Source organism: Crocodylus porosus, unplaced genomic scaffold, assembly GCF_001723895.1.
Source record: "Crocodylus porosus isolate Cpor-Errol unplaced genomic scaffold, CroPor_comp1, whole genome shotgun sequence".
Taxonomy (NCBI): Eukaryota; Metazoa; Chordata; order Crocodylia; family Crocodylidae; genus Crocodylus; species Crocodylus porosus.
In genome coordinates, this window is record NW_017728886.1 from 187,486,974 (window position 1) to 187,513,081 (window position 26,108).

General features: G+C 41.0%; 1 protein-coding gene across 4 annotated transcripts in view; it reads left to right on the plus strand.

Annotated features, from left to right (window-relative positions):
* Positions 1 to 26,108, plus strand: part of MIB1 (mindbomb E3 ubiquitin protein ligase 1) — a 115,126-nt gene that overhangs the window by 2,945 nt on the left and 86,073 nt on the right. For all 4 annotated transcript variants that reach the window (XM_019546909.1, XM_019546918.1, XM_019546924.1 and 1 more), the window contains exons 2-6: positions 11,689 to 11,860; positions 14,104 to 14,233; positions 16,619 to 16,723; positions 23,934 to 24,000; positions 24,927 to 25,131. In XM_019546909.1, coding sequence (XP_019402454.1) covers positions 11,689 to 11,860; positions 14,104 to 14,233; positions 16,619 to 16,723; positions 23,934 to 24,000; positions 24,927 to 25,131 — 679 coding nt within the window. The remainder of the gene's footprint in view (positions 1 to 11,688; positions 11,861 to 14,103; positions 14,234 to 16,618; positions 16,724 to 23,933; positions 24,001 to 24,926; positions 25,132 to 26,108) is intronic.

Genomic DNA, 26,108 nt, shown 5'->3' on the forward strand with positions numbered 1-26,108 from the left:
AACCTATCCAGGTCTGCCTGGATGCGGTCCCTACCTGCTGGTGTATTCACTTTACCCCACAGCTTGGTGTCATCAGCGAACTTGAACAGGGTGCACTCCACACCCTCATCCAGGTCACTAATAAAGATATTGAACAGCATTGGCCCAAGGACTGAGCCCTGGGGGACTCTGCTGCCCACACAAGGTATCTTGTGAGACCTTGGACAAATCACAGCACCTCACTGTGATAGTGTTGCTTTCTACCCTTTATCTTATTTTATGAAGGTTGTAAACTCTTTGGTGCAAATATTTTCTCACTCTCTGATTATGCATTGCCTACCATTAGAGCCTCTAGATGTTAGTCTGATACAAACAGAGACAGGTAGTTAGTTAGCTATGTTAGCCTGAAGTCAGCTAGAGGGCAAGGCAGTGTTGCACCTTAGAGACTAACTCATTTGGAAAGGTATAAGCTTTCATAGGTGACAGTTTACTTCATCACAGCATCTATTTGAAAGTGGCTGCTGTGAGATGTGCAAGTATGAAAGCGTATGCCTCTCTGAATGAGCTTATCTAAGGTGTCACCCTGTCCTTCCTTTTCTCTATTATAAATAGTAAGAGGAGGGAGATAAAGCTAGAGGTAGCAAGTCTCCTACTTCAGTACTGCTAAGAAGGACAAGGTGTGAAATGTGTATGTATATAGAAGTATATCCAAATATTTTTGAGGTAGCTTTTGAACATGTTTAACTGTCACTTACAGGAACGGAATTTCATAAATATCAAAGGAGGAGAAAAACCTTTATTAAAAAGATTAAATTAGAAAGGATGATGAGGAGAAGGCACTAACCAACACAAAGTTAAAAACGTGACCAAAATATTTGTATGTGTGGTTACATCTTGGTTTATGACTTGAGACCATTCTGCAGAGAAAACGAGCCCTAAATCTGTTTATCTGTTTCTGAGGATATGGAGGTAGCCATGACCTTTTATAATAATTGACACATTTTAGACCCCCAAGTTATATCATTATTCTGATTGTGTGTATACAGGGCTTTTGTACCATATACAATATATATGGTACAGAAATAAGCATTTTTGTCTTAGTGAATTAAAATACCATTCCACTTTTCTGTTTCTGGGTATCCTGAATCATCGAGAATCATCTTTATGAGCATAAAGGAATCTTTAAATGATGTGTTGTATATTGTAATGCTTCAGGGTTATGCACCTGTCAATACTAGTTATAAAATCATGCAATTGAACACTGATTACTAGAGTGCCTCAGAGCCCTAGGTAGGACTAGGACACTATTATGTTAGGCCAGGGGCAGGCAATTATTTCAGTTGGAGGGCTGTTTAAATGAATTTTGGTGAGCCGTTGAGAGCTGCGTGGATACCCCTTCCCTTGATGGGTGATCCGCCCCCTGGTCACCATCTTGGGACCAGAAGTCTCACCTCTTAACTCCTGACCTTTGCCCCCGGAAATCTCACCCCTTGCCCCAAAAGTATTCCTTTTGGGAGGGAGGGTGCAGCTATCTTGAAACCAAACCCCAGCCCCAAATCATACTAAAAAAATAAAATATCTGCTATAGCTTATTTTAATTTTATTTAAAAATATTTTTGTCCTGATGTGTGCATGCATAGTGTATCTAGAGACAATTGCATAATAAGCAAAATACAGTCCTACTCTTGTATATAGTGTGTGGATGGTAAGGGGCTGTATGCGAGTGTGTGGAGTGAAGGTAGGGGGTATGGTGGATAGGTGTGGGGTATGTGGTTGGGGGAGGGGGTGTGGGGGTACAGTGGTTGGGGTGGGAGAGAGAGGCATGGGGCCAGACTGCTGGCTCTATCGCATGCGGCTCTCGCAAGCTGTGTATGAGCCTCATGTGATGCAGTCAGGCAGACCCTGTGCCCAGGCTCTGTGCTCCTGCTGCCCCACCCTGGGTCCCCACCAGACCCAGGACACTGGCACAGGCTCTGTGCTCCTGGGTGCCACTGCCATTCCTCTGCTGCTTCTCTACTTTTCCTCCTGCATACCTACCCACCACTGCTGCCTCTGCTTCCCAGCTGCCACCACTGCTTTCCACAACCCCCTAACTGCTGCTGGTTCCCATCACCCTGCTTCTTGCTGCTCCCACTGCTGCTTCCCGCTGGCTCCCTGCCACTCCCCAGTCTGCCTGCCACTCTGGCTCCAGTCAACACTGCGCGATACTGGACTTCATGGCCAGGACTCCACGGCGCAGCATGGAACTAGCCTGGCCCAGGGCAGTCCTCACAACATGGGCAGATCGTGATAATTTCTGTTTCCTCTCTACCTCTCTACTGGCTGGGCCCTGCCGACTCCATGGATCTGGGCCAGCCCGGGTCCTGCAGTGTGGGCTAATCATGGTGGTTTCCCCACCTCTATCTATTCGATCTTATATGGCTTTCCACTTGGGTGGGAAACAGCCAAAGGGTCACCATATCAGGAGCAGCAGTCTTTTGGTTGGTGGGGGGTGGGGGCAGGGTCTTGCTGCTCAGCCACTGGGTCCTGCCACTGGCTCCCCCTGGGTCCTACTGCCTCTGATGTCTTGTCATCTTTGACAGGCAGCCACGTGCAGATAATAATTAACTTTCTAAATTTTTTAAAGTTTCCGCAAGCCAGATAGAATAGCCTGATGCAGCCTGCCCCATGACTTTTCATTTCCAAAACATCTGTGTTTTGCCTCAAAGGAAGGCTTGTTTTTTCTACATGTGTTCTTTTTAGGATGTTATGAATTCAGGGGTCCTGGTTTTCGCTGTTTAAAAATTCCAAAATTCTCTGATTAAAAGCCTCCAAATCCGCTTTTTTCTGCGATAAAAATGAAATCACGCATGCACATGCACACACACATACACCAGTTGTACACAATGTTTTACTGACATATTTACCATTTTAAAGCAGTTTGGAAGCCTACCAGTACCTCAATCATTATAATAAAGTTATTCTAAATACCTGTATATTTTGATGGTTGATTTTGGTTTTTTATCATGGAAAATCAGAGTTTCCCAAGATGTGGGTCCAGCTGTGGCTGTGTTTGCCACCACTTTGTGGCATTGAGTAACCTTGGTGTGCTGATGCCTCTCACTCCCAAGCCACAGCCACCCCCCTGCCCTGCTGGTGCTTCTCCCTCCTGACCTGCAGCCCCCTGCCCTCTCCCCCCAGCCATGCGGGAAGGGTCCCTCAGCTGCCCCTGACTCCAGGTCCCAGCTCCCCAGTGTATGGGGCAGGGGTTGGTGTGAGTAAGTGAGGCTAGGTGGAGCTTGGCCCCTGTCTGGAGGATGCAGGGCTGGTTCGGACTTGTCAGAGCTTGGTCCCTGATTGCTTGGACTGGTCCCGTGCCATCTGGGCCACGTGCCAAGCTCTGGTGTGCCTGGACCTCCCCTTTGCCATTGGGCAGTGGGAGTGCTCCCTGATGATGCAGGGCCAGTTTGGACTCACCAGACCTTGGCTCCCAGCCCTGATGGTGCAGGGGCGGTCCCCAAGCCCTGCCCCCCATAGGTAATGTATATGGGGAGGAATGGAAGGCACATGCCCCTCAAGGTATTTGCACCGACAGTGGGGCACAGGGCTGCAGTTTGGCCAGATTGCGTAGATAGTGGTCACGGGGAAGGTACAACATGGCATGGCCACATGTGTGGCTCTCGCCTATGTTGCTGGGGCACTGGGCAGAGCTGGCAGGTGTCAGAAACCTCTGCCCTCTGCTTGCTGGGAGTTCATGAAGCAGGTGCAGAAGGGCTGAACAAGAGTGAGAGGAGAGGAGGGGAAGGGTGTCGGAAAACCAACGAGCCCCTGATGGCTGTAATACAGCGTGGGGATCTCCACAGCCAGGGACAGCCCTGGCTCCAGCCTCCTCTGTCCACCTGCTCTCAGCCATGAGCACTCCAGTACATGGCGAGCCCAGGGCCCAGCAGGTGCAACCTCTAAGGACCTGCCTGAAGGAGGTGGTGGGGGAGGTGCCAGGCTCCTGCTTCAGCCAAGGGGAGCAAGCAATCTTCATTGTGGCATCTGTAGGCAGTGGCACTGCAGCAGGGGCATGGGGTTGAGGGGAGAAGTGGGAGGTGGTGGTGAGGTGGTGGAGAGGGGCTGGGGTCTCTGTTACTCTGCACCAGGTTCCCCTCTCTCCAGGCCTAGGCTTCCTTCATGGCAGCCACACAGACATGCACCTGTGCCTAAGGCTGCTCCAGCCCCAGGCACCATGCATCTCCTCGGCTGGGAAGTGCTCCCAGCCCTGGCCACCAGCCCTACCCCAGGGTTAAAACTTTTCTAAAAGTTTACATGAATATGTTGTCTCAAATAGTATATAATTGGAAGTTATAAACCCTATTCCATGATGATATCTTTGAGCTCTAACGTATCTTAAAAATATATGTTTATTTTTTAAAGGTTTCTTAAAAAATAAAAAATACGATTAACTGATAAAAAATCTGTATTTTTTATTTTATTTTTTAAATGTTGATTTTTATGTACCCTGCTTTGTCTTGATAGTTGTCAGAATACAGCATTTTGTGGATTTAGGACTTACTAGGGTGTAGGTATAATTTAAAAAAATATATATTCTTAAGGCCTGTTGCACTGTTTTCCCCTAATGTTTTAGCTATAATCATTTTTGGAAGATTCATGGAAATAACAGAGTATTTCAGGATTCTAGCTTTATAATACTTATTTTGGGGAAAATGAGAAATGTCCTGATGAACCGTGAGACTAATCTCTAGTTCAGCAGTTTACTCCAGGCCAAGATGGCATGCTCTACTAAAAACTACTGTTGTCTGAAAAGTATTTAGTGACTTTAGAAGCATAGTTCAGTTTTTGCCTGAGAAATACGTACCAAAGCAGTGTTACGGTACATGGAGAGGGGTTACTGAGTGTGGGATGTAAAAAAGAAGGTGAAATAGTCACTGAAGAGATGCTTGTTTTTAGATCTAAGTGTTTAGATCTGAACAATAATAAAAATGTAAGCTAGTTTAGGGAGGGTCTCTTTATGATAGGCTCCCAGCTGAAGCCAATAACAGAATAGGTGTGATAACAATGCAGGCTTTACAAGCTGAATAAAAAATAAATCCTCACCTCTTTGTAAAGTGGGTGTGCTGCTTCCTTTAGTGTGTTGAGGAAAATGTAGAAAGGAATGGTTTTGCAGGCATGTGAGCAGCCACTGTGGTGTTGTCTCACTATAAGCAGCAATTGGGGAAAATCATAATTCAGTTCTCATTAAAAAGAGAAAGATCCTCCTATGGCAGGGGTAGTCAACCTGCAGTATGGGTGCTGCAAGTGACACAGACAGCCTCTGTGTGTGGCATGTAGCAGATCAGGAAGGGGCAGGTGACACAGTAGCAAATTGGGCAGGGCAGCACAGGGCAAGGAGTAGAAAGAGCAACAGTAGATAGGGCAAGGGAAGAGGGTTGGAGAGGCACTTGGTGGGGGTGGGTGCAGTGCATCATTCGTGGTGTGTCTGCCAAAACAGTTGTCCCCCTCCCCACCGTCCTACATAAAGGAAAGGTTGCACACCACCATGTGTGAGAAAAGCTCCAGTGTCCACTTTCCAGTTACCAAACCATATGGAAATATATGAGTAAGTTAGTTAAAAGAGAACACAGGTCTCATTTTCCTGAAAAATAAAAATGCAGTTCTTGCTTGCTGACCAGTTATATTGTTTTACATGTCAAGCAAAGAATAGTTGGCTTTAATATCTGTCTGCCTGACTCGTAGGAAATATGAGAGGCTGGGACTTTTTGCTGGTGATATCTTTTATTGGACCAACTATATAGTTAGGAGAGATTTTAGGGTGTGGGCACATATACATTTGGAGCCCTTAAGAAGGAAACCTTTTGAAAAGGGCAGCAGCTGGTATGGTCTAATTGTTACATGTGAATAAGCCAAGGATGATTCAAATGAAGCAAAGCTGCTTCAACTCCAATACTGCTTCATCCAGGTTTAAAGTTAAAGTGGTGTTGTTATGCTTAATTCTTGGCTTGTTCACTTGTAAAAGTAACTATCATGTTCCCATTCTGAAAGGCTTCCAAATGTATGTACATCCACACCCTTAGGGCATGGACAGACTTAGACTAGTTTACACATGGTTTAAACCTGAAGTGGACACACATGCAAGCTGGTTAAACCAGTTTAAATCTGCCTTGGCTGGTTCAAAAGTGCACCTGGAAAATCAAGTATTATTTTGACCCAGTTCACTTTGAATCAGTTTGGTGTGCTTTGTGTGGACACCATGCATCCTCTGAAATGAGTTTGGTCAGTCTTGACATCGCATACTGCACTGCTTCTCACTTACCAACTGACTACTGCAACTGGCTCTTCTCCTATATAGCCAGAACATTATTGCCCACCTTTCCCCCCTGCCTTTTATTGGCACTTTTTATCAATGAGCTTCCTTGTATTGCTTGTTCAGTAAAAGCTATATTTCTAACAATTATATTTTGCACTGCTTTTCACATCAACATGCCCCCACTCCCCAGTGTCATCCTGACCTCAGCTTATCATCATACTGCACAACTCCGGGGAACCAAATCGTATGGATTCAAGCCTTCTACCATCCCCCAAATTGGGCAAATGCACTACAGACTTCAGTCTTCTGTAGGCTATTTTAGTTCATTGGATTTGTGTTTAGGAAGCAATGGAAAGCAGAAAAGTGACAAGGCCCCCAGTCACAGGTGACCTAGCTGCATGGGTGCAACCACTTGCCACCTGGCTTGCACACTGTGGGGCTTGCTGGGCTGGTTGCTCACCTTCCCCCCGTGGTGTTGGAGCCACTGTGAACCAGATCCCAAACAGTAACATTTGGGAATGGTTCAGTTATACGTGTCTGCACCCAGGCTGTCGGGCATAAATATCCTTCTGGTCATTTTTCTGCATCTTTCCTTCCTCTTTCATTAACGTAGACATACTTTGCTAGTAAAAGTCATTAAGCTTTGTGGTGGTAACACCGGTAGCATCTATGTTGTAGTCGGGGTTGCAGACACATTTCATGTACTTCTAACGTTCACAGTTGTCACTGAGAATTACAAAGCTTAGTCTGTTTCTGAAGATGGACTGTATTTTCCTACATACAACCCCAAAGTTAGCTGGGGAAAATTGGGGTGTGCATTATATGTCAGGAAAAGGGCTCACCACAGGTTTGGAAATTTGATGGTGGGAGAAAGGGTGAGCAATGTCAGCATTGCTTGCTGTGGTTTTGGGAGCCACAGTAGTTAACATTGCCACTGGTCCATTTCCCTTGCTAAATTTCTGGAGCCGCTTCCCCATCTGTTTGCTGGATCAGGCTTTTGTGTGAGGCTAGTTTATGGCTGGGGTGACCAGTCTTACTCAGCACATGGTTCTGGACCTAGCATGCTAGCCCCCAACCCCTGCTTGCCAGATTGGGCCCTACTGTGCAGCACCCAGCTCTGGAGTACCCAGACCTTGGGTACTTGCCTGTGTTCCAAGGTTAGACCTCTCGTCTTTCGTGGGGCCTTACAGAAAAATGGGACATGTTATAATCAGGGGCATGCTTTATGTGAGAAATACTTCATTTTTACCAAGTTTAAGAAAAACCTATCAGTAATATGGACTACCTGAAAGTGAAGTATGCACTTCTGCTTACCATTTCTAGCCAGTTACTTTTGAATGGGTAATTCAAATAGCTGAAGTTGAGACAAAAATTTGACATGGATGTGAACCTCACTGAAGATCAGTGACTTTTGTAGGCATCTAAAAGCTCTGAATTGCTTTTAATACTATTGGGTGTATTGCCTGAAGCCAGGGATAGGCAACCTTTGGCCCGTGGGTGAGATCCAGCCTGTAGAGATACTGGATCTGGCTTTGGTGGCATTCAGCAGTGGAGCCTTTGCCTGTGGGCTGTTTTCTCTGTGCCTACCTGCTTCTGACAAGGTTGGATCGATCATTTAGGCCTGCAGCTAAAAAAGGTTGCCTTTTGGCTTAGGTGGCCTACATCTGTAACACATTGGCTTAGTTATTCTAAATTGTTTAGAAATTTCTTAAGGTTTTATATTTAAAGCAGATTTACAAGTAGAGATATATGAAAACTTTTGCCAATGTTCCTAAAGGTTTCTTTTTAATTTATGGTATGAACAAGTGAAAGGCTTACGGTGAAAAATCTATTTTAGTAGTTTGGAATGACTTGCGTTACAGTGAGATTTCGGCATGTTACAGACTGACTAAATAAGTTCATATATAGTGCATAGGGTTCCACAAAGTCAGCTGCTGTGAAAGGACAAGTATAAAATGGTATATAAAATGAAGTGAATGATTTGAATACAAAAGGTGGGAAGGGAGGATGGGGGCAGTGCTGGGAGAAGCAGGCAAGTAAAGAACCTGTGGAAACAAAGGGGTGGTAAATTTTTTAGGTAATGGGATAAGAATCTGTAGTCCGTGTTTTAAAACATACTTAACACCCCTACCTTCAAATCTAGTGTGCTGATGATTTCTTGTTCTGCAATTACCCATTCAAACTTTTTTTTTTTTAATTTTGCTTCCTGAGAAGAGTTACCCTGAGATCAGGGACTGAATGTCCGGGAAGTTTAAAGCGTTCTGCCACAGCTTTTGTTTCTTTCTGCAGCTGATTTCAGATGGGTGTTCATTTGTTCATGGAAATACTTTCTCAGTGTTAGGTGGGAGAAAAAACCCTTGAGGTCTCCATACAGCTGCACTAAGTTGAGTTGCATGATACTGGCTATTCCACTTTATACCTTTTATATCTTTATACATAATCGGTCATTGCATATAGGGATTTTTGTGTTGTTGTTCATCTTGTTTTACCTATAATTTTGTCCTAATTTCTTGAGTGGTATGGAATTTTTTTTTAGCCTCTTACAGGGTTAGATCACATGTAGAATCTTAATTTACTGTTGTAATTTGCTTCTGGTGCTTCACTTTTGTGCATGCCAATCCCATCAAAAAAGCATATCTAGTTTATTGATTTAAAAAAAAATTAAATTTCCCTTTTTTAGTTTTTTTATCCAATTGTGTAAAACAGGTGGTTTCTATTTCTTTTTGTTGCTTTAATCTACTGCTTGCTTCTAAAAGCAAATAAGTAGTGCTGGTTATTTGTAAGCAAACAGCAGTGTCAAAACAATAATCAGTCTCAATTTAGGGAAGAGAAGATTGAAAAAAAGATTTAAGAGAAGTAGGGTAGGATTGCTCAAGAAAGGCACATGATATGCAAATAGTGCAGGTGCTGCATGTGCCCGGCACCAACCATGTGCTGCTTTCAGTGTTTGTATTAGCTTCAGCTCCACATGCCAGATGCATGCAGCCCTGGCCCCTCATGTATGGATCCAACCCCCTCATGTGAGGCTGGTCCAGTATGCGAGCTATATGCAGTGCCTGTGCCAGACTGGCCTGCATGCTGGGTCTGGCCCATTGGGTTGATCTATGGCCCGAGATGTGGACTGGTCCCATATCCAGGGTGTATGGCTGGTTCAGTGTGGGTGCCATGTGCAGCCTGCGCTCATTGATTGAGCCCGGACGGTATGCAGCCTGTGCCTGATGGAGTGGGATTAGAGCCAGAGGGTGGTACATGTGGTAAGCAGCACTGAGGGCCAGGTGATATGGCTCTATAGGCAGCATGTAGCCTATGGGCTGTATCTTTGACCCCCCCTCACTTAAATCGGCGCAATGAACAAGCTTTACTGTAGGTTTTAAACCTCCAAAGGTAGTGGTAATTCACAAGGCCAGAACAGAGGTGAACAACTATTTGTCTGATGGGCAAAGATACTAATCCAGTAACTCACTGTATCAGCATCATACTTGATTGTCTGCCTCAAGCTCAGTTTTAACATTTTTAATGTCCTCTGGTCATGAGCAGTGTCGGAAGGCCTTGCAGGTAGCATGTTATCTGTGAGTCCTGTGTTGGGGGTCACTTGTTTAGAAGAATATTGCTATTAAAAATAGGATTTCATAGTCGATGGGTGCAATTTCATGCTGCTCTGAGAAGTGTTGCCTGTTAAATTGTCTTTAAGCCAACTTTGTACATACCTAATCCTTAAGCCAACTTTGTACATACCTAGTCATGGGCTGTTCTTAGATCTGGAGAGACTTTGCCATAAAAATTTAGACCTTCAGATCTATTTATCTAATTTATGGTGGGCAGCCCAGACTGCCATGTGACTATAGTGCAGCTTAAAATTTCTTCAATGCTTTGGGCCTGGCCCCTGTTGCTGCCTATGCTAGGGTTTGTGAGTAGTCCTCAGGAGGCAGCCTTTTTGTTTTCTTCCTCTGGGTATGAAGGAAATATTTGCACCCAAGCAGGAAATTTTTCTAGATGACTTTATAGCCAAATACTGATAAAAGTTGAGGTAAGAGAAACGCCTTTCTAGGATAAATAGCCAGATGGGAGAGAAAAGTTATTTTACTTTCACCTGCTTGCAAATCTTCATGAGAACTTTTGCATCAGTGTCTAGTGAGAAGGCACATTTGAAAGCCCTGTTTGTTAAACTGCTTACTTTCCTGGACAAAAAAAAATATTCTGTTTCCTGTCTCAATTTCAAGGCATTTATTTAGTTCAAGGGTTGTGGTGTGAGAATTCTGTGCTACTGTAATCTGTCACAGTATCAATTTTTGCATTGTCCTATACACCGAATAATTCCAGTACTTTTCTTCTGTTGCGTAAGTAGCATGAGGTTGACATGTTTGTTAGTTTAGTTGTCCACAGGATTAAAAATTGAAGTAATGAAAATTGTTCAGCAGGTCAGTTTCACTTTGCTGCAGCTCGGTAAAACTGTGAGCATATGTAGAGACACCTGAGCTCTGTTTTGTCAGTATTAGGAAGAAAATATTCTAGTACAGAGATCAGCGACCTACTGTCCACAAAGCTCATTTAATGTGGTCCGCAGACAAGGGACTTTGATGGCACTTGGCAGCGCAGAGCTTTGGCAGCAGTTGCTTTCCCATGTCACTGTTAGGGTGAAGTGTCAGCTGCAGTCCGTCTCCTTGTGCTGCTGTAGGGAGAAGTGGGACCTGAACTGCGTCACTCTGGCCAGCAGCTTAGAAGGGTTGCAGACCGCTGCTCTAATAGTTTGAACTTGTTTCATCTGTGATGCATTATCCTTCATACCATAAAGGCTAGAAACTTTTAAAATCAAAGTATAGATCCTACTGAAGTTAATGACACTTGCTGAGGAGCTTGCTACAATCAAACACTTTATTTGTACTTTCATTAAAATATAGATTAAATGGAATTTAAGACCCTTGATTGTCCTATAGATAATAAATATGAATTAAGCTAAAGCATCACCTGTCAACCATGGTTACCGCGTAGTTAATCATTTTAGTCCATTGTTGTATGTCACATGCGGATAGTAATAATGCTTACATCTGTAATTTCATAACTCCTGGTATTTTTTAACATGGCTTCCTGGTAATTTGTTCTGTGCTTGAAGGACTTTGTCCCAAAGGGAAAGCCAGTCTGTCTGGCCAGAATAAATAGCAGGAAAAATGAACCTTGCTCTCAACAAAATTCAATAGATGAGAAGGAACTAAAAGTTTTCAATCATGGACTAGCAACCAGAAATAGTAAGGAAATTACCCAGAACTTTTCCTTCAATTAATTATTTTTGATTTACCCAAACTGATATAGTGTCTCAGTTAAAACTCATTGGCCTATTAACATTTTAATTTGTAATCTTAATTTTTGGCGGTATAATAAAGAAATCTCTTTATTACTAGTGTCTGTCTTGTTTTTTATAGGAATCAAGCACGATGGAACTATGTGTGATACTTGTCGCCAACAACCAATCATTGGGATTCGATGGAAATGTGCAGAATGTACAAATTATGACTTGTGCACAGTCTGTTATCATGGGGACAAACATCACTTGAGACATCGTTTTTACAGAATAACCACACCAGGAAGTGAAAGGTAAAAGCGTGTGCATTTCCCTTGACATTTATTGCTGTTATCTTTTCTAAGCTCTCACTTAGTTATATGATTTTGGTATGCGTAAGGTAATAGCTGAAGAGATTTGCCTTTTATGCATTTTTATAAACGGTAAATATAATGGTATCGCATGTTCAGTATTTCGCTTCTTCCTTAGAATGTTCTCCACTGTCATGGTGTGGCCCAGACTATTTCGCTACCTATACTCCCATATAAAACAGGGGGACATACCTGCTTATGCCATATTCTAAGAAGAACTGATCCTTGTTCTTTAAAGAGAGATCTTAGAATTAAGGCCTGTAGAAAGTATGTCATTTGCAAGCAGGTGATAAATGAACAGGAAGTTTTCCACTGGTGAAACCCATGCATATTTGTGTTTTCATACTTAAATTTGTGTATAGGAGGTGTATGCTTGAAGGGATATGCTTAGTAACTGATTACTGGAGTCTTTTGAGTAATTTTTTTCCTGTTTCTTTGTAATTTAAGCTAATCAGCAACTACTCAGATGCCAGTCTTAATTTTTTCTGTAACAAATCCCCTATCTCTGCATTTCTAATATTCACACTAGTGAAGTATTTAGGCACCACAAGACATCAGTTTGATGTTATTAGGGTAATTTTGCTGCAGGCCAAAACTTAAAGTAGAAGTTGGGCCAAGTACAGGCAAGAGGTGTTCAGTTACTTATAGTACAACATAAAATGACTAGCAAGAAAAAATGATTTATATAAAAATGCCCCATATTAAAGTTTGTTTCTGCTTAAACCTCTCACTGCCTCAAAGAATGTTATTCCAGTAATTTTGTTTGGGTAATTAAACATTTCATCTCTGTTAAAAGAGGGTTTTTATACCTCTGAAACATTCTTTTTAATTGGTGTACTCCTGTACAGGTCATTGGTTTCCTTCTGGCTTTGCAGACAGGTAATTATAGCAGTCAGTGTAATATTCATGCCATCTCAATGTTTCATTCCCTTGGCTTCTTTCTTTGCTCCGCTTTGACTTCTGCTTTTATATAGTCCATAAATAAAGAGAACTGTTGTTCCTGGATCCAATTTATCTGTGAAAAACAGACTTAAATTAATATTTACTGTCATGGAACTTGAGGGACAGCTCACAAGAAAAGCATCCAGCTACATCAAATTATTCTTGGGTGAAGCAAAATGAAGAGTTTGTCATTCTTGAGCGCATAATAACATAGGAACTGCATGTTGATATGAAACCTATTAATAACTGATAAAACTGAGACATTTTAATTCTTCTGACAGATTGCTGATACCTATTTTAAATAAAACATATTTTCATGTACTTCCAGACTTACTTTTTGCTGGATGGAAGAAGTAGGAATTGCTAAGAATTGATTTTGCAGCTTACATTTTCTATTACCCCATCTGCTGGCTGTGAGAAGTTCAGCAGGAGAGTTTTTCTGAAAGAGACTCAGGAAAAAAATCTAAGGTTCTGCCAAAAAATATCCTTTGTCTGGCAACATTCTCAAGTTTCATCCCATGAAACTGGAGAGTGACACTGCTTAGGATAGTGGCCTTGAAAGGAAATTAAGCCCATCTTCTCAGGTACTCACAAAGAAGTGCTTTGTTCAGAGGGGTTGATTTTGGTACATGTGGCATAGTTTCTGCTGCAGACAGAGGAAGGGTAAGAGATTTATTTTTTCAGGGTTATGAACATTAATGAGGAAACACTGAATGAAGGGTGCCAATGCACCCAGAAGAAAGAAAAAAATATTTTCAGGGAATGACATTGAGGAAGACAGTTTTGTTTTAAATAGCTTAATTTTAAAATAAAATGAATAAAAATAGAATACAGGTAAGGAACAGTGCAGAATCCTGTTCACGCTAAAATATACATAGCTCTGACATTGAGTTAGAGACACAAATACTCAGGTGTTAATTGTTTCAGTATGGTTGTTAACAGGAGGCTTAGGGAAAATAATTAAATGAAATTTAAAGTATTAATTGCAAAAACTTACAACTCAAACGCAGAAAGAAGATCTTTTAATCTTGTGACTTTTCAGATGCTAAGATGTAATGTTCTGAGCTTTTGCATTAAAAAGTGAATATATACACAGAAATACTTAGTTCCTGATGTTTTACAGTGTTAAACTTGCAATGATCTATTTTAAATTTTGGCTATATGTCCTGTTTCATGACTACTCAGGTGTAGCTTTTATTAACTTGTAATTTAATGGGTTTTTCCCTCTCCCTCTTCCACTTCAGGGTACTGTTAGAGTCTCGTCGTAAATCAAAAAAAATCACAGCAAGAGGAATCTTTGCAGGTGCCAGGGTTGTACGTGGAGTTGATTGGCAGTGGGAAGATCAAGATGGTGGCAATGGACGTAGGGGGAAGGTAAGAACTTCCATACATGCACGCGCACACGCTTTCCCCCTGTGTTCAGAATGCATGGTAATGTCCAAGAGCTTTCTAGATTACTTTGATAATATTTTAATTAGCTACACACTTTTCAGACTCACTGTCATTCCCCAGATAGGTAGCTCATATACAATTATAAGTTATCAAATGTAGATATGAGTTTTAAGACTACGTTTTTTATGGCCGATTATTTAAACTACCTGTCCTGATGATTATTTATCGGCCATATTGGCCAGTACTGATCCAACTGCCAGTATGCAGCCCGGAAGCTTGGAGAGCGTGTGCCCTCTTGGATTTGTGCACAGGGCAAGGGTGGGCAGCCAGCTGCAGGCTGGGGCTGGGGACTGCACCAGCATATTCTTGGGAGCGGGTTGGGGGGGAAGCTGGGCGGGGTAAGCTGGGAAGGGAGATTACGTGGTAGTGCTACAACTGCCCCAACATTCACTGTAGCATCCCCTTGCCGCTCACCACAAACGAGTCCCCATCCTGGGAAGAAGCCAGCACAGCTCCTGGCCCCAGCCTGCAATGGGCCTTGTCCCATGCAAAAATCTGGGGCACATGCCCCCCATGCCTTTCCTGCGCTGCATGCAGCAGCGGGAGCCCTCTGGCTGAGCCACTCATGGCTCTGTCCCGTGCCCCACCCCACCTCCTTCCCCCCACAGACTCACCAGTCAGATGGTTCTCTCCAAGCTGCTGGGCTGCATTCCCGGCTACATGCATGCTGCAGCTGCTCACATCTATGTGGCATTTATCAGTGACATTGGCCTCATCGGTCAAAAAAGCTGATTGCCGATCATGTCAATTTTCCTTTTACTGGTGCCGATATGATATGGACCAATATATTGGTGCACCTCTGTAAACAGTCTAGATTACGGGTGAGCCTTATAACCATCAGGAATTAGAGCGCTATCCATCAGTTTTCCCAATAAAGAATGTTGCAGTATAACTGCTTGTGGGGATACCTCTGAATTTATGCAGTGCTGTTTTTTTACAAGTGTGTGTTTGTTTTGTTTTTAAATTAAATCTTGCATACTTCAGTCCAGTAATTTGGGAGGATTTACCTGTTTGGTTTTGGGCTTTAAAATATTGTTGGCATTTAGATGTAGTTGCTCTATTCATGTTCCTGGAATAGGTTTGTGGTATTTTGATGCTTTAGAATAATAAGACATCTTCCTAGTGGGAGATTAGATTAAATGAAATGCAGTTGTAATAATTTTAGGCAAAGGAAACTGTAGGAAGAGCATGCAAAAGAACTAATATGCTAAGAATAGTTTGGTATTATTTTGGATTTTAAACAGGAAATGTATGTTTTCCATAATTTTATTAGCACACATAAGAGATTATAGGAGTTTGAATTTTCATTTTCTTACCTATTAGTGAACTGATGCTTTGATGCTTTTTTTTATCAGGTTTATTTTGTTACATATATTTTGATGAATTTATATGTTCCTGTATTTGAAGTAAAGGTGCCTCAGCACTGATCTAGAATTAGCCTTTACTTAATAATTAAGTCCATGGTTAAGTGAGTTAACTGTTAACGAGGATCACACATTTCAAATCAAAATAAAAAATATGAAAAAAAAAATTAAAGGAAGTTTTCAGCTGCTGCACATTTGTGTGCTGTCATCCCCTGTTATTGTGGAAATTCTTCCATCATGATCTTTTCAGGATAAGAGCACTAAACTGAAAAAAAAGAGACTGAAAATACTGAAAAACACAAGGCTTTTGGAGAGATGTAGAATTAGAATGTTATTACTCGGTAACAAGTTCAAGAACTTGCTTGACTGCATAATGGAGTTTTGAGGATTGCATTTGCGAAATTTTTGTTGGTAATTCAGAAAAGGGGGAAAAGTTCCTCTCTACTTAAGCTCTTCTGTCCTAATACTGAAAGACTATCCAAACACTTAAATAATATAATTTACATAATATAAATATATTCACATAATATAAAACTACCACTATGTTGAACCACCTTAGCTAGCTTAAGGCAGTTGCCTTTTTAAACGTTGAAATCGTTAGAATAATTTTGTTTGCTGTCTTACGTGAATTTTTTTTAGGTCTGGACTTTTCAAAGCACCATAAGCCTGAAAATTTGGGGGTTTTTTTTCTGTTTACATCAAATAAATATTTAGGCTTTTTATTGAAATGGCAATCTGAAATGCTTACTTCATAGAAAACCTTAACTTCTGGATACATTGTTAAGAGAAAAAGAGGTTTTGGTTGGGGGGGAAAAAAAAGAAGAAAAAAATACAACTACTATCTTCTTATCCGTAAGTGGTTGATGAAGTTAAACATTCAACATAGATTACTGGATCATTGTACTAGAAGCAGTATTTTTATTTTCATTTTTTAATTAAATAGGTAACTGAAATCCAGGACTGGAGTGCATCAAGCCCACACAGTGCAGCATATGTTCTTTGGGACAATGGAGCTAAAAACCTTTACAGGGTTGGCTTTGAGGGCATGGTAAGTAGTAAAGCAATACAAAGAATAAACTGTTTGGTGGGGGAAGGGCAATAAGAATAACTTGTGCTGTGCTTTTATTCTCCAGCTTTTGTGATATCCTTCTGTCAGTTCACATGCTATTATTCAGTTCACTGTGAATACAGCTGTATGGATCATGCATATGCATTAGGAAGAGAGTCTGATCTGAGAGTTATTAAACATGCAGATTATTTAAATGTTAGAACTGGCTTCTGTCCAAAGTACAAGACTTATTTTGCAAATATAGCTTACTCCCTATATTAATACTTTACTTTCATGAAACTGATAAAAATAAAATTGTATTAACAAACTTTTTTAAGGAAATTGGGTTCTCTTAGAAAGCAGCCTTTAAATATTGCCAGGAATCCCAAACATCTGGGTTAGAATACTTGCAAGGATTTCAGAAGTCATATTTTTAATTTAATATAAGAAGAACACAGAGGGCACTTTCAGTGCTGGATTACCTTTTCCCATATTTAGAACTATGCTGCTTCTCAAGTTAAATTGCATTAGCTCTGATTTAGTAGTTTCTGGAGTTTAATGATTGTAAATTGTGGAGAGAAGGCAGGGCATGGATGGCACATTAGGGTCTAAGGCATAAGCTTTCATAAATGGGCCAGCTTCTCTGGGTGCCTTCTGTTGCTGGCTTTTCTTTTACTGTTTATACCCTCCTGTGGGTGGGTATGCCCTGTGGGTCAAGGAGAGGTTACTTTAATTAGTCACTGCTGTGACATCTCAATTAGCATAGTCTCTGTTTAATTTTTTCTTTGCTTTGGTATTGCAGAGGAGAGCTATATTAACTTAGATTCAAATGTCATCTTGTCACATTCCAGTAACAAGGATTAAACTACAGATTGGCTCAGCTTTTTAAGAACAGTAATTTTTTTCACCATATCATCACTTATCAAAATTTAGTTTAATTTTGGATAAAATCAAAATCCTAGTGTGCTAATTGCTATTTTTTGACACAAGCAAACTCCATCTGATTAAAATCAGTTATTTGACATGTAAACAAGTTAGTATTTTGAAAAGCAGATCAGCTTCACCAGTGTACATATTATGAAGCTTATTGGTCATCACTAATTAACTAATTGGACATACACAGTGCACTGTGGATAAAATAGAAATTGCATTTTTTCACTAAATAAGTCGCTACAGTGTCTCTAACTGAGATCTGAACAAGAATTTTAGGTAGTTTGAGAAATATTAGCAGATATCAAGTGAAATATGTAGTCTCACTACATTATGCAGAAATCAAGCTTGACTAACTGTTTTTACCTACAATTAAAAATTGAACTTGTTTCCTTGAAGACTTTTTTAGGGTTGCTGGTCTTTTGTTGGTATACGTTATATTTAATTTCGACAGATCTGCATGATAACCTAATTTCAACATGTAGGTGTTTCTTTTTTAATTATTGGTTACTCACAGCGTTGTAGTTTTGCTATCCTATTTTAACCTTGTTAGACTTTTTTTATCTCTTCCCCCCCCCGCCCTTTTTTTCTCTTTAATACAGTATTTTTCTGTTTGGAATCAGAGCAGTGGTGCATTTGCAAATGGAGCCCTATTACCACAACTTAAGATAAAATTCAACCAGAAGTTATTTTACTAATTCAGGAATTACTAAATTGAAGTTTGTCGTTTGTGTAATGCAGGGAATTGTGCTGAGTAGATCATAATGGTCCCTCTAGTGTCCAGAAATGAAATAACATTGGTTATGTTCTGTCCTTGAATACTTTGTCCCCCAATTATAATACCTGTTACTAACAAATCAACTGCAGTCTGTTTAATCTTCTTCTGACAGCAGAAATTTTATAAATATAAAGGTCTAATTATAAATAGAATGGCTAAGTGATGTCAAGCCTCTTTAATGCATTTACAAATTTAAAAAATGATCAATTATTAATACAAAAGGCTCATTGAAAATGTTTTTAAAACTGTTAGTCTAGCCTTTATTTTAAAAAAATACTTAGATTTTTCATATGGGATAGTTTTTATCCTTGGAGGATTTTTGTTGGTCTTTGAAATTATGCACTACTGCAATGCTTATCTGGCTGTAAACAGTTTATTGAAGAGCTTCTTTACCTGAATTAGAGTTTTGCTTTTATCAGCTAAGGCTGTAGCTGCAAGCAGAACTGAAGGCTCAACACCTGCACCAAACGGGCCCTGTGAGACCTGTTTGCAGTTATATACGTCAGATTCTGTTACATCTGTGGTTCTTAACCTTCTTAGACTCAACACCCCCCCCCTGAGAATGCCAGCTCTTAATTTCACTCAAGTGCAGTACATTTTAAGCACAATTTTGTAATCTGTTAGTGACGAGCTTGATTTAAGAGATATCAAGTAGCATACGTCAGTGCTGCCATTGTAATCAGTTTTTGTGTTTGTCATCTCGCCATGTTCATATAAGGGTAATTTGGGGAGGTATCCCTTTCTGCCTCTGGAAGAGAGTCTGTCCAGCAGCAGTGTTTAAGGCGGTGATTCTCAACCAGTTTAACGGTACCACGGGGTGTGCTGAGATCCTTTTAAGTGTGATGCTGGGTGTCATGCAATATTAGCCCTGTTAAGTGTGGAAATACAATTTACAAGATAAACCCAGAGATTTCAAATAAGAATCTGGTGTTTTAAAAACATTCCGACCTGTGGTGATCTTGCTGAGTGATTTGCAACAGATGAATTACTTTATTATTTTTCTTTAGCCGAAAGTGAGTGAAAACTAAGTGCTGGCATTTTATGAGGGGGAGTCTTCAGTCTAAGAAGGTTGAGAACCACTAGTTTAAGGTAACAGAATTTGGTATACATAACTGCATACTGTTGAGAAGAAGATGATCTATAATCCTCATCCCCACTTCCCAGTATAACTAGTTAAAGGAATATAGCCTTCTATCATTTAAGGTTATTGGTAGGGGCAAAATGCTACTACTTGAGTAAGATGACAACATTTGGAAACTTAATATGTGGATATGTAAACATCGTAGTGCCAGTTAAATAACCTCAAAGTGTGCAGAAATTTTTTGTAGAGACAGCCAGCTTCAACACTGAGTTGCAAGACACAAATTGTAGTGAGTTCAGGAGAATATTATGAACTGTTTTTTTTTTAATGTCTTGGGATGACTTTTGCTTTCCTTTAAATCTTTATAATGTACATGTAGGAATTAAATTCATGTTACATCCTTATTCCTGATAGGTATTGGTCTCAATTGCAACTTATTAACCTTCTCCAGTCTCAAATTTCTTTAACCAGTAGCTTGGGAATTAAACCCTAGGGTCTTCCACTAGTATGGTTGCCCTAAATATGTGCATGCATTGTATTCCTTGGAAAGTCATGTTTGCATTCAGCTACTACAACTTTTAATAGCTTAACAGAAAGGCAGAAAAATTCTGTGGTCACCCACCTCTATGATTTTAGTTATAGAGGGTGTTCCTTGTTGTCTGTGAAAAGTACGAAAGGAATCCTTGTCAGATTTATAGTCATAGCCACAGCCATCTGTGTGTGTTATTTCTCAGAAAAGTCTGAAATGCTGCAATAGCTGAGAGGGTAAAGGAAATGAAAGGTTCCATTGCCCCTATGTTTTCTTTTTGCCATTTTAAACTTATTCTTTCTGAGTGCCCCCTGAGGCCTATTTATCCACAGTCATTGTACGTTTGGAAGCTGAGACTTAAAATGGTCTTTGAGTTGAAAGAACTAAACCTTTAAATCTATAGTTAAAATCCATTGCCATCCATAGTTAAAATTAGGGGTGTCAATTAATTGCCATTAATGTGCATGATTAACCCGTTAACTGGCGTTAAATTTTTTTAATGCTTTAATTGTACACGTGGTTTTGGAGTCTGTGCCTGGGCTTCACTCCACTGCCTCCAGGACACCAGTGAGGCAGTGTTGGCAGTGCAGATGAGCTGCAGGGCAGCCCAGGCATGGGCTCCAAGCTGCTACAACAGGAAGTGGAGGTGGGGCACAGGAATGCAGCCCAGGGGCAGCTCCCAGCAGGTAAGTCTGTGGAGGAGAAGGGGGCAAAGGCATAGAGTGGGGGGGGACAGCTCAAGGCCCCCACGTGAAGGAGGGCGTGGGGCAGAGGTGTATGGGGCCCCAGGGCTGGGGCCAGGATGGGTCATGGGACGGAGCTGTGGGTGGCTTGTGCAGGGCAGAGCCAGCTCTCCACCACTGCGTGCACCCCCAGGAGAGGCATGGGGGTTTATGTGCCCCCTGGATTTGTGAGCGGGGCAGAGGTGGGCTTCCTGCTTCAGACTTGGGCTGTGTACCCTGCTGCCTTTGCCCCGGGAGCCATGGGCTAGCTGTGCTGTGCTTCACCTGCCCACCCAGTGGTGGGAGGCACAACATGGCATCATGTGACTCTCAGGGCAAAGACAGCAGGGCACAGAGCCTCAGCAGGCAGCCTGCTTCCACCTTGTGCACAAAGCCAAGGGGCACATGCTCCCGTATGCTTTCCCTGGGGCTGTGCTTAGCACTGGGGACTCGTGCTCCCCTGCATCCCTGGACTAGCTGCCTGCAGCAGCTCCACAACCCGCCCTGGCCCTGAGGCCCCATTAATCTCAGCCTCTGCCCCACTTCCTCCCTCACCGTGGGGGATTCTATGCCCCTCTGTCCCTTTCCCCACCCCTCCTTCTCCTCCACCGACTTACCAGCTGGGTGCTGTCTGCGTCTGTGCCTGCCCCTCATTTCCAACCCATAGCCCCCTCCAGCCCTGCTGCTGCTCCTTGCTTCTGATCCACAGTACCCTGCATCCTGCTAGGGCATGTGGGACACCCCACGGGCTCCAAACCCCAGACACACACCCACAGCACCCCACACCTCCATAGATTCCCCCCCACACACACGCATCCCACACCTATGCCCCAAACATGCAAAGTACCTGCATAATTTTTTTTATAATTTTGAGTTTTTCTGCGTATAATTTTGAGTTTTAATTGTGTGATTGAAATCACAGTTAATTTTGACTAATTCCGTTAATCACAACTAATCGTGATCACATTTTTTAATTGTTTGACAGCCCTAATTAAAATGCATCCTATCCTATCAGGCATTGCTGAGGGTTATATCATGTACATAATTGGCACTTTCCATTGCAATAGAGAATATAAGGATTTAACTAATATAAGGATCAGAGGTGTTGGTCCATCCAGTATAGTATCTTTTGCCCAGCACTGAAGATTAATGAGGAAATGGCAAGAATCTAGATAGCAGACAACCATGGAATAACTTGCCTGTAGAGGAGGCTTAATCCATTATTCCAAGTTCTGGTTGATGTATGATTTGATACATAAAGACTTTTAATTTTTCCTTATTTTAGGCCTTATTCTCCGTGTAAATTACTGATAATTTTTCTAAATTTCCCCAAGCTCTTGACCACAAAATCTAGTAGCAGCAAGTTGTACCATCTGGTAAACTTCTCCTTTATCATTTTATGTGGTATATTTGGGGTGTGGAGATGTTGGTGTATCTAGTGCAGCATTCAGGATTGGATATGTTGGCACAGTGCACCTGGGAGTCATCTGCCATTCAGAGTGGAATGGGGTGTGCCTTCCACACACTGTAGTGGGGTGTGCATCCCTGGGGGTGGTGAGGGGTAGTCCCTGGCTGCTCCTAAGTTGGACGGCCTTGCTTTAACACGTTGTCTTTTGCTACTGCAGGTTGATAGGTTTTACACATTTTACATGTTAATATTTTAATTCAGTAGCCTAAGTCATAGACTTAGCAACAGTAATAGTTTGCATTGCTCATGCACTCCAATTAAACAGGTGCTGGGATTAGAGGAAGTGTAAGATGGATCATAAAACAGAATATTTGTACAGAAATTTAAGAGCGCGCGCGTGTGTGTAATATGACAACCTGCTAGCATGAATGATTATTTTAGAGTAAGTAGTAGTACAGCTTCCAAAACTGAGGAATTAATCTTTGCAAATTACTCCTTTACTGTATATGGTTTCTGTCTTCTACTGCTATTGAAATTTTTAGGAATGCTCAGAGGAGGTATTGTCTTAATGATTGGGGAAAGCATGACTAGAGATCAGTTCATTCTTATTTGCTCATGAGAAGCCTGGGGAAGTGTGAGAATGATGTACAAGGTGTTTGTAAAAGCACATTTGGTTTACATACCTTCCAGCACCTGCTCCTTTGTTCTTCGTCCCCTCCATTGTTTTTCTTCCCCCTCCATTACCATAATCTGAATTGTATTGCCCGTGCAGTTCTCTATTTCCCTTCCTGCTTTCCTCCACACAAAATTACCTTTGTTTTTTGAGAATTGTTCAATAAGGAGTAATGCCAGGCAACAGCGTGAACTTGTTACTGGCTATATATGTAAATAGTTGGTCATCAGATTAAAATACTTCTGTTTTTCATATATAGTAGAACAGGCTCTGCTGCAGAAATACTCTTTGGGACGTCTAAAGAGGATATCTTTGCTTACCTACAGGGAGAAAATTCTGGAAATTACCAAAATAACATTGTTCCTTAGAAAAGAAAGTTGCAATTTTAGCTACTTTCTTTGTTTAAAAAGAAAAAATAAACAAACTTAATGTTCTGAAAATTAGAGGTTAACATTTATTATGTAATAATCGCAATGAACAAAAGAGGGGGCTTTATTAAAGGCAATGCTGACAAATGCTCACTGAAGCTGCTGCTGTGCAAATAGTGTAGTGTCCCATACTGTATTCAGATATTTGTAAATGTTATTCTTGCTCTACTTGCATTGATTTCTTTCTTTCTTTCTTTCTTTCTTTTTTTAAAGAGTGGCAACATTATCAAATAGTTCAGGTTTTGTGTAATAGCATCTTTTTGTTAAGAGTTCTCTTGGTTCTTGTGTAGCTTTACAGCTTGGTAGCTTTACTGAGCTGTACCAAGTTTTATAACTTTATGAAGCATTATACAGCTTGGTCAGTACAGCTTTACCATATCTTCAAAGCATGTTTTTGTAATAATGTGTGAAAGCATAAAAAAAAAGAATAAAGTTTAACGGATTCTGTGAATGTCAACAGCTTTTTTAAATGGGTTGTAGAAATACAGTGTTGGAAAATATTTTATATCAATTCTTTGTACCCAGACTTCAGTAGTGTGCTTATTTTTTACACATGTGCTTTGAACCTATATTTTAGTGAATTTGTGGTTTTAGTTTCATGCACTTGTATCAACCTTTAGGTTTAATGTGTTTAAACTAAACTTCTCTTGATTATTTTTAGTCTGATCTGAAATGTGTCCAAGATGCCAAGGGAGGCTCTTTCTACAGGGACCACTGCCCTGTGTTAGGTGAGTTAAAGGAAGTATGTTGTGTTGGTAGTAACAAGAAACGTTGACATCAAAAGATGAGCTCCTAATCAGAGTTCTTAAAAGAATGGTCGAAAAAGTTATGATTTAAATGACAGCACTTCTGTGCGTTGTCATGCTCAAATGTTACAATAATTTGTAATGCAATAGGCAATAAATGTACCAAACTAGGTCAGATGTATAACAGGCAAATTAAGACTTTTGGCTATACAGTGAGGGTATGCATGGATTAAACTTCTATACTATTGTGGTCAGTGTTATGCTAGCATAAAAGTAGTAGACAGATGATGCACGTGCCTAAACCAGAAAATTTCACTAAATCTGATGAAGAATTGTCGCAAAACAATTTAAGGTAAAACTGCCAATGTGAGTTACTGTGATTTGGGGGTGGGGGGTTTCCTGCTTCTATCCTGCAGTAACCATTTGCTGAGTACAGACATGCTAATTTCTGCTCCTTTGTTTTACATATTGGTCAGGTACTGAAATAGTTCCTATTACCCCATTTCTGATCCCACTGTAATTCGTCTTCTTCAGTAATCTGGTGTCATTTTTAGAGTACTGGTTTCTAAAATGTAGTGCCCCCCTTTTTCACTATAGGCTACATACTTTTTAAAAGGCATCATGTCTGTTTTTTAACCTTAAACTTTTATGGTAAATGGGAATGGCTGTCTTTTGCTTGATCATCTTGATCATATGCTTCTATAAATTCATGCAGCTATGCAGTAGCTTTAACAAGGTCTTTGAGACTTTGGTTGACTGTTAAGGGTGTAAGGTTTCAGAACACTTGTTTTCTGCATGTAATTGCTCTTGGGTATCAATTTTGCCAGAAGTTAATTGCAGTTTTAGACATGGTTTGAATGTTTAGCCTGACCTCACGTAGACTCTTCTGTTTTGTGTTTCAATTTCAGGTGAGCAAAATGGTAACCGGAATCCTGGTGGGTTGCAGATTGGCGATCTAGTTAACATTGACCTTGATTTAGAAATTGTACAGTCTTTGCAACATGGTCATGGGGGATGGACCGATGGCATGTTTGAGACCTTAACCACCACTGGCACAGTTTGTGGCATTGATGAGGATCATGACATTGTAGTACAGTATCCAAGTGGCAACAGGTTTGTTACATGTTCTCAACACTTTACCCTGACAAACTTCCTTTGATTTCATCACTTGCAGGGATTTAGTGTGTGGAAACTTCTTTAATCTCCTTTTTGATTCTTGTTGCATCCCACCATCTAATTAATTGTTTATCATTGTCCTGAATTACATAATAAGGGCTTTATCTACCACAAAACAAAATTAAAATTTTTCTATTTTGGAAGAGATACTTTGCTAGAGGAAGGATTAGTTGCTACTGCTTGTCTTCATTATTTTGTGTTTATGATCAAGTGGCAGATTTGTCTGTCATCTTCATAAAATGTGGCTTGTTGGGTCTTTTTGTCGGATAACTAACATTAGTAACTGTCTCCGTTAGTTTCCAGGAGTTTCATAAATTATGGGTATTTTCCACAGCCACATACTTTAAGCATGAAACGTGACTGCGGTTAACTCTCAATTTATTTGTCAACTTCTTTTGGCTATGATACATTCTGTTTTCATGGAGGGTGAAAGAATAACTTAAAAAAAAGAATTACCATACAGTAGAACTGAAAATGTTATCTGTATGTCCTGTTTGGAGGCAGGCAATCCCTTGATTCACATATAAAATTTCCAAATACGTGTGAAATGTAAGTTTGAGAACAAATTATGGTTCCAGATAATTTCAGTTTGTGAAGACAACTGTACTATACATGCACATGTTTTGTTTGGAAAAAAAATAAAATACAGGTAGACGGTGCAATAAGTATATTCCAAGATGCAGTTTCCACATGCTTAAATGTACTGTTTCATAGTTTGTAGGGTTGGAAGGGACCTGAGCAGATCATTGAGTCTGACCACCTGCCAAGGCAGTAAAGAGTACTGGGGTCAAACAACCCTAGCAAGGTGTACATCTAGCCTCCTCTTAAAGACCCCCAGGGTAGCAGCCAGCACCACTTCTCTTGCAATTTGGTTCCAGATCCTAGCTGCCCTGACCGTGAAGCAGCGCCTCCTG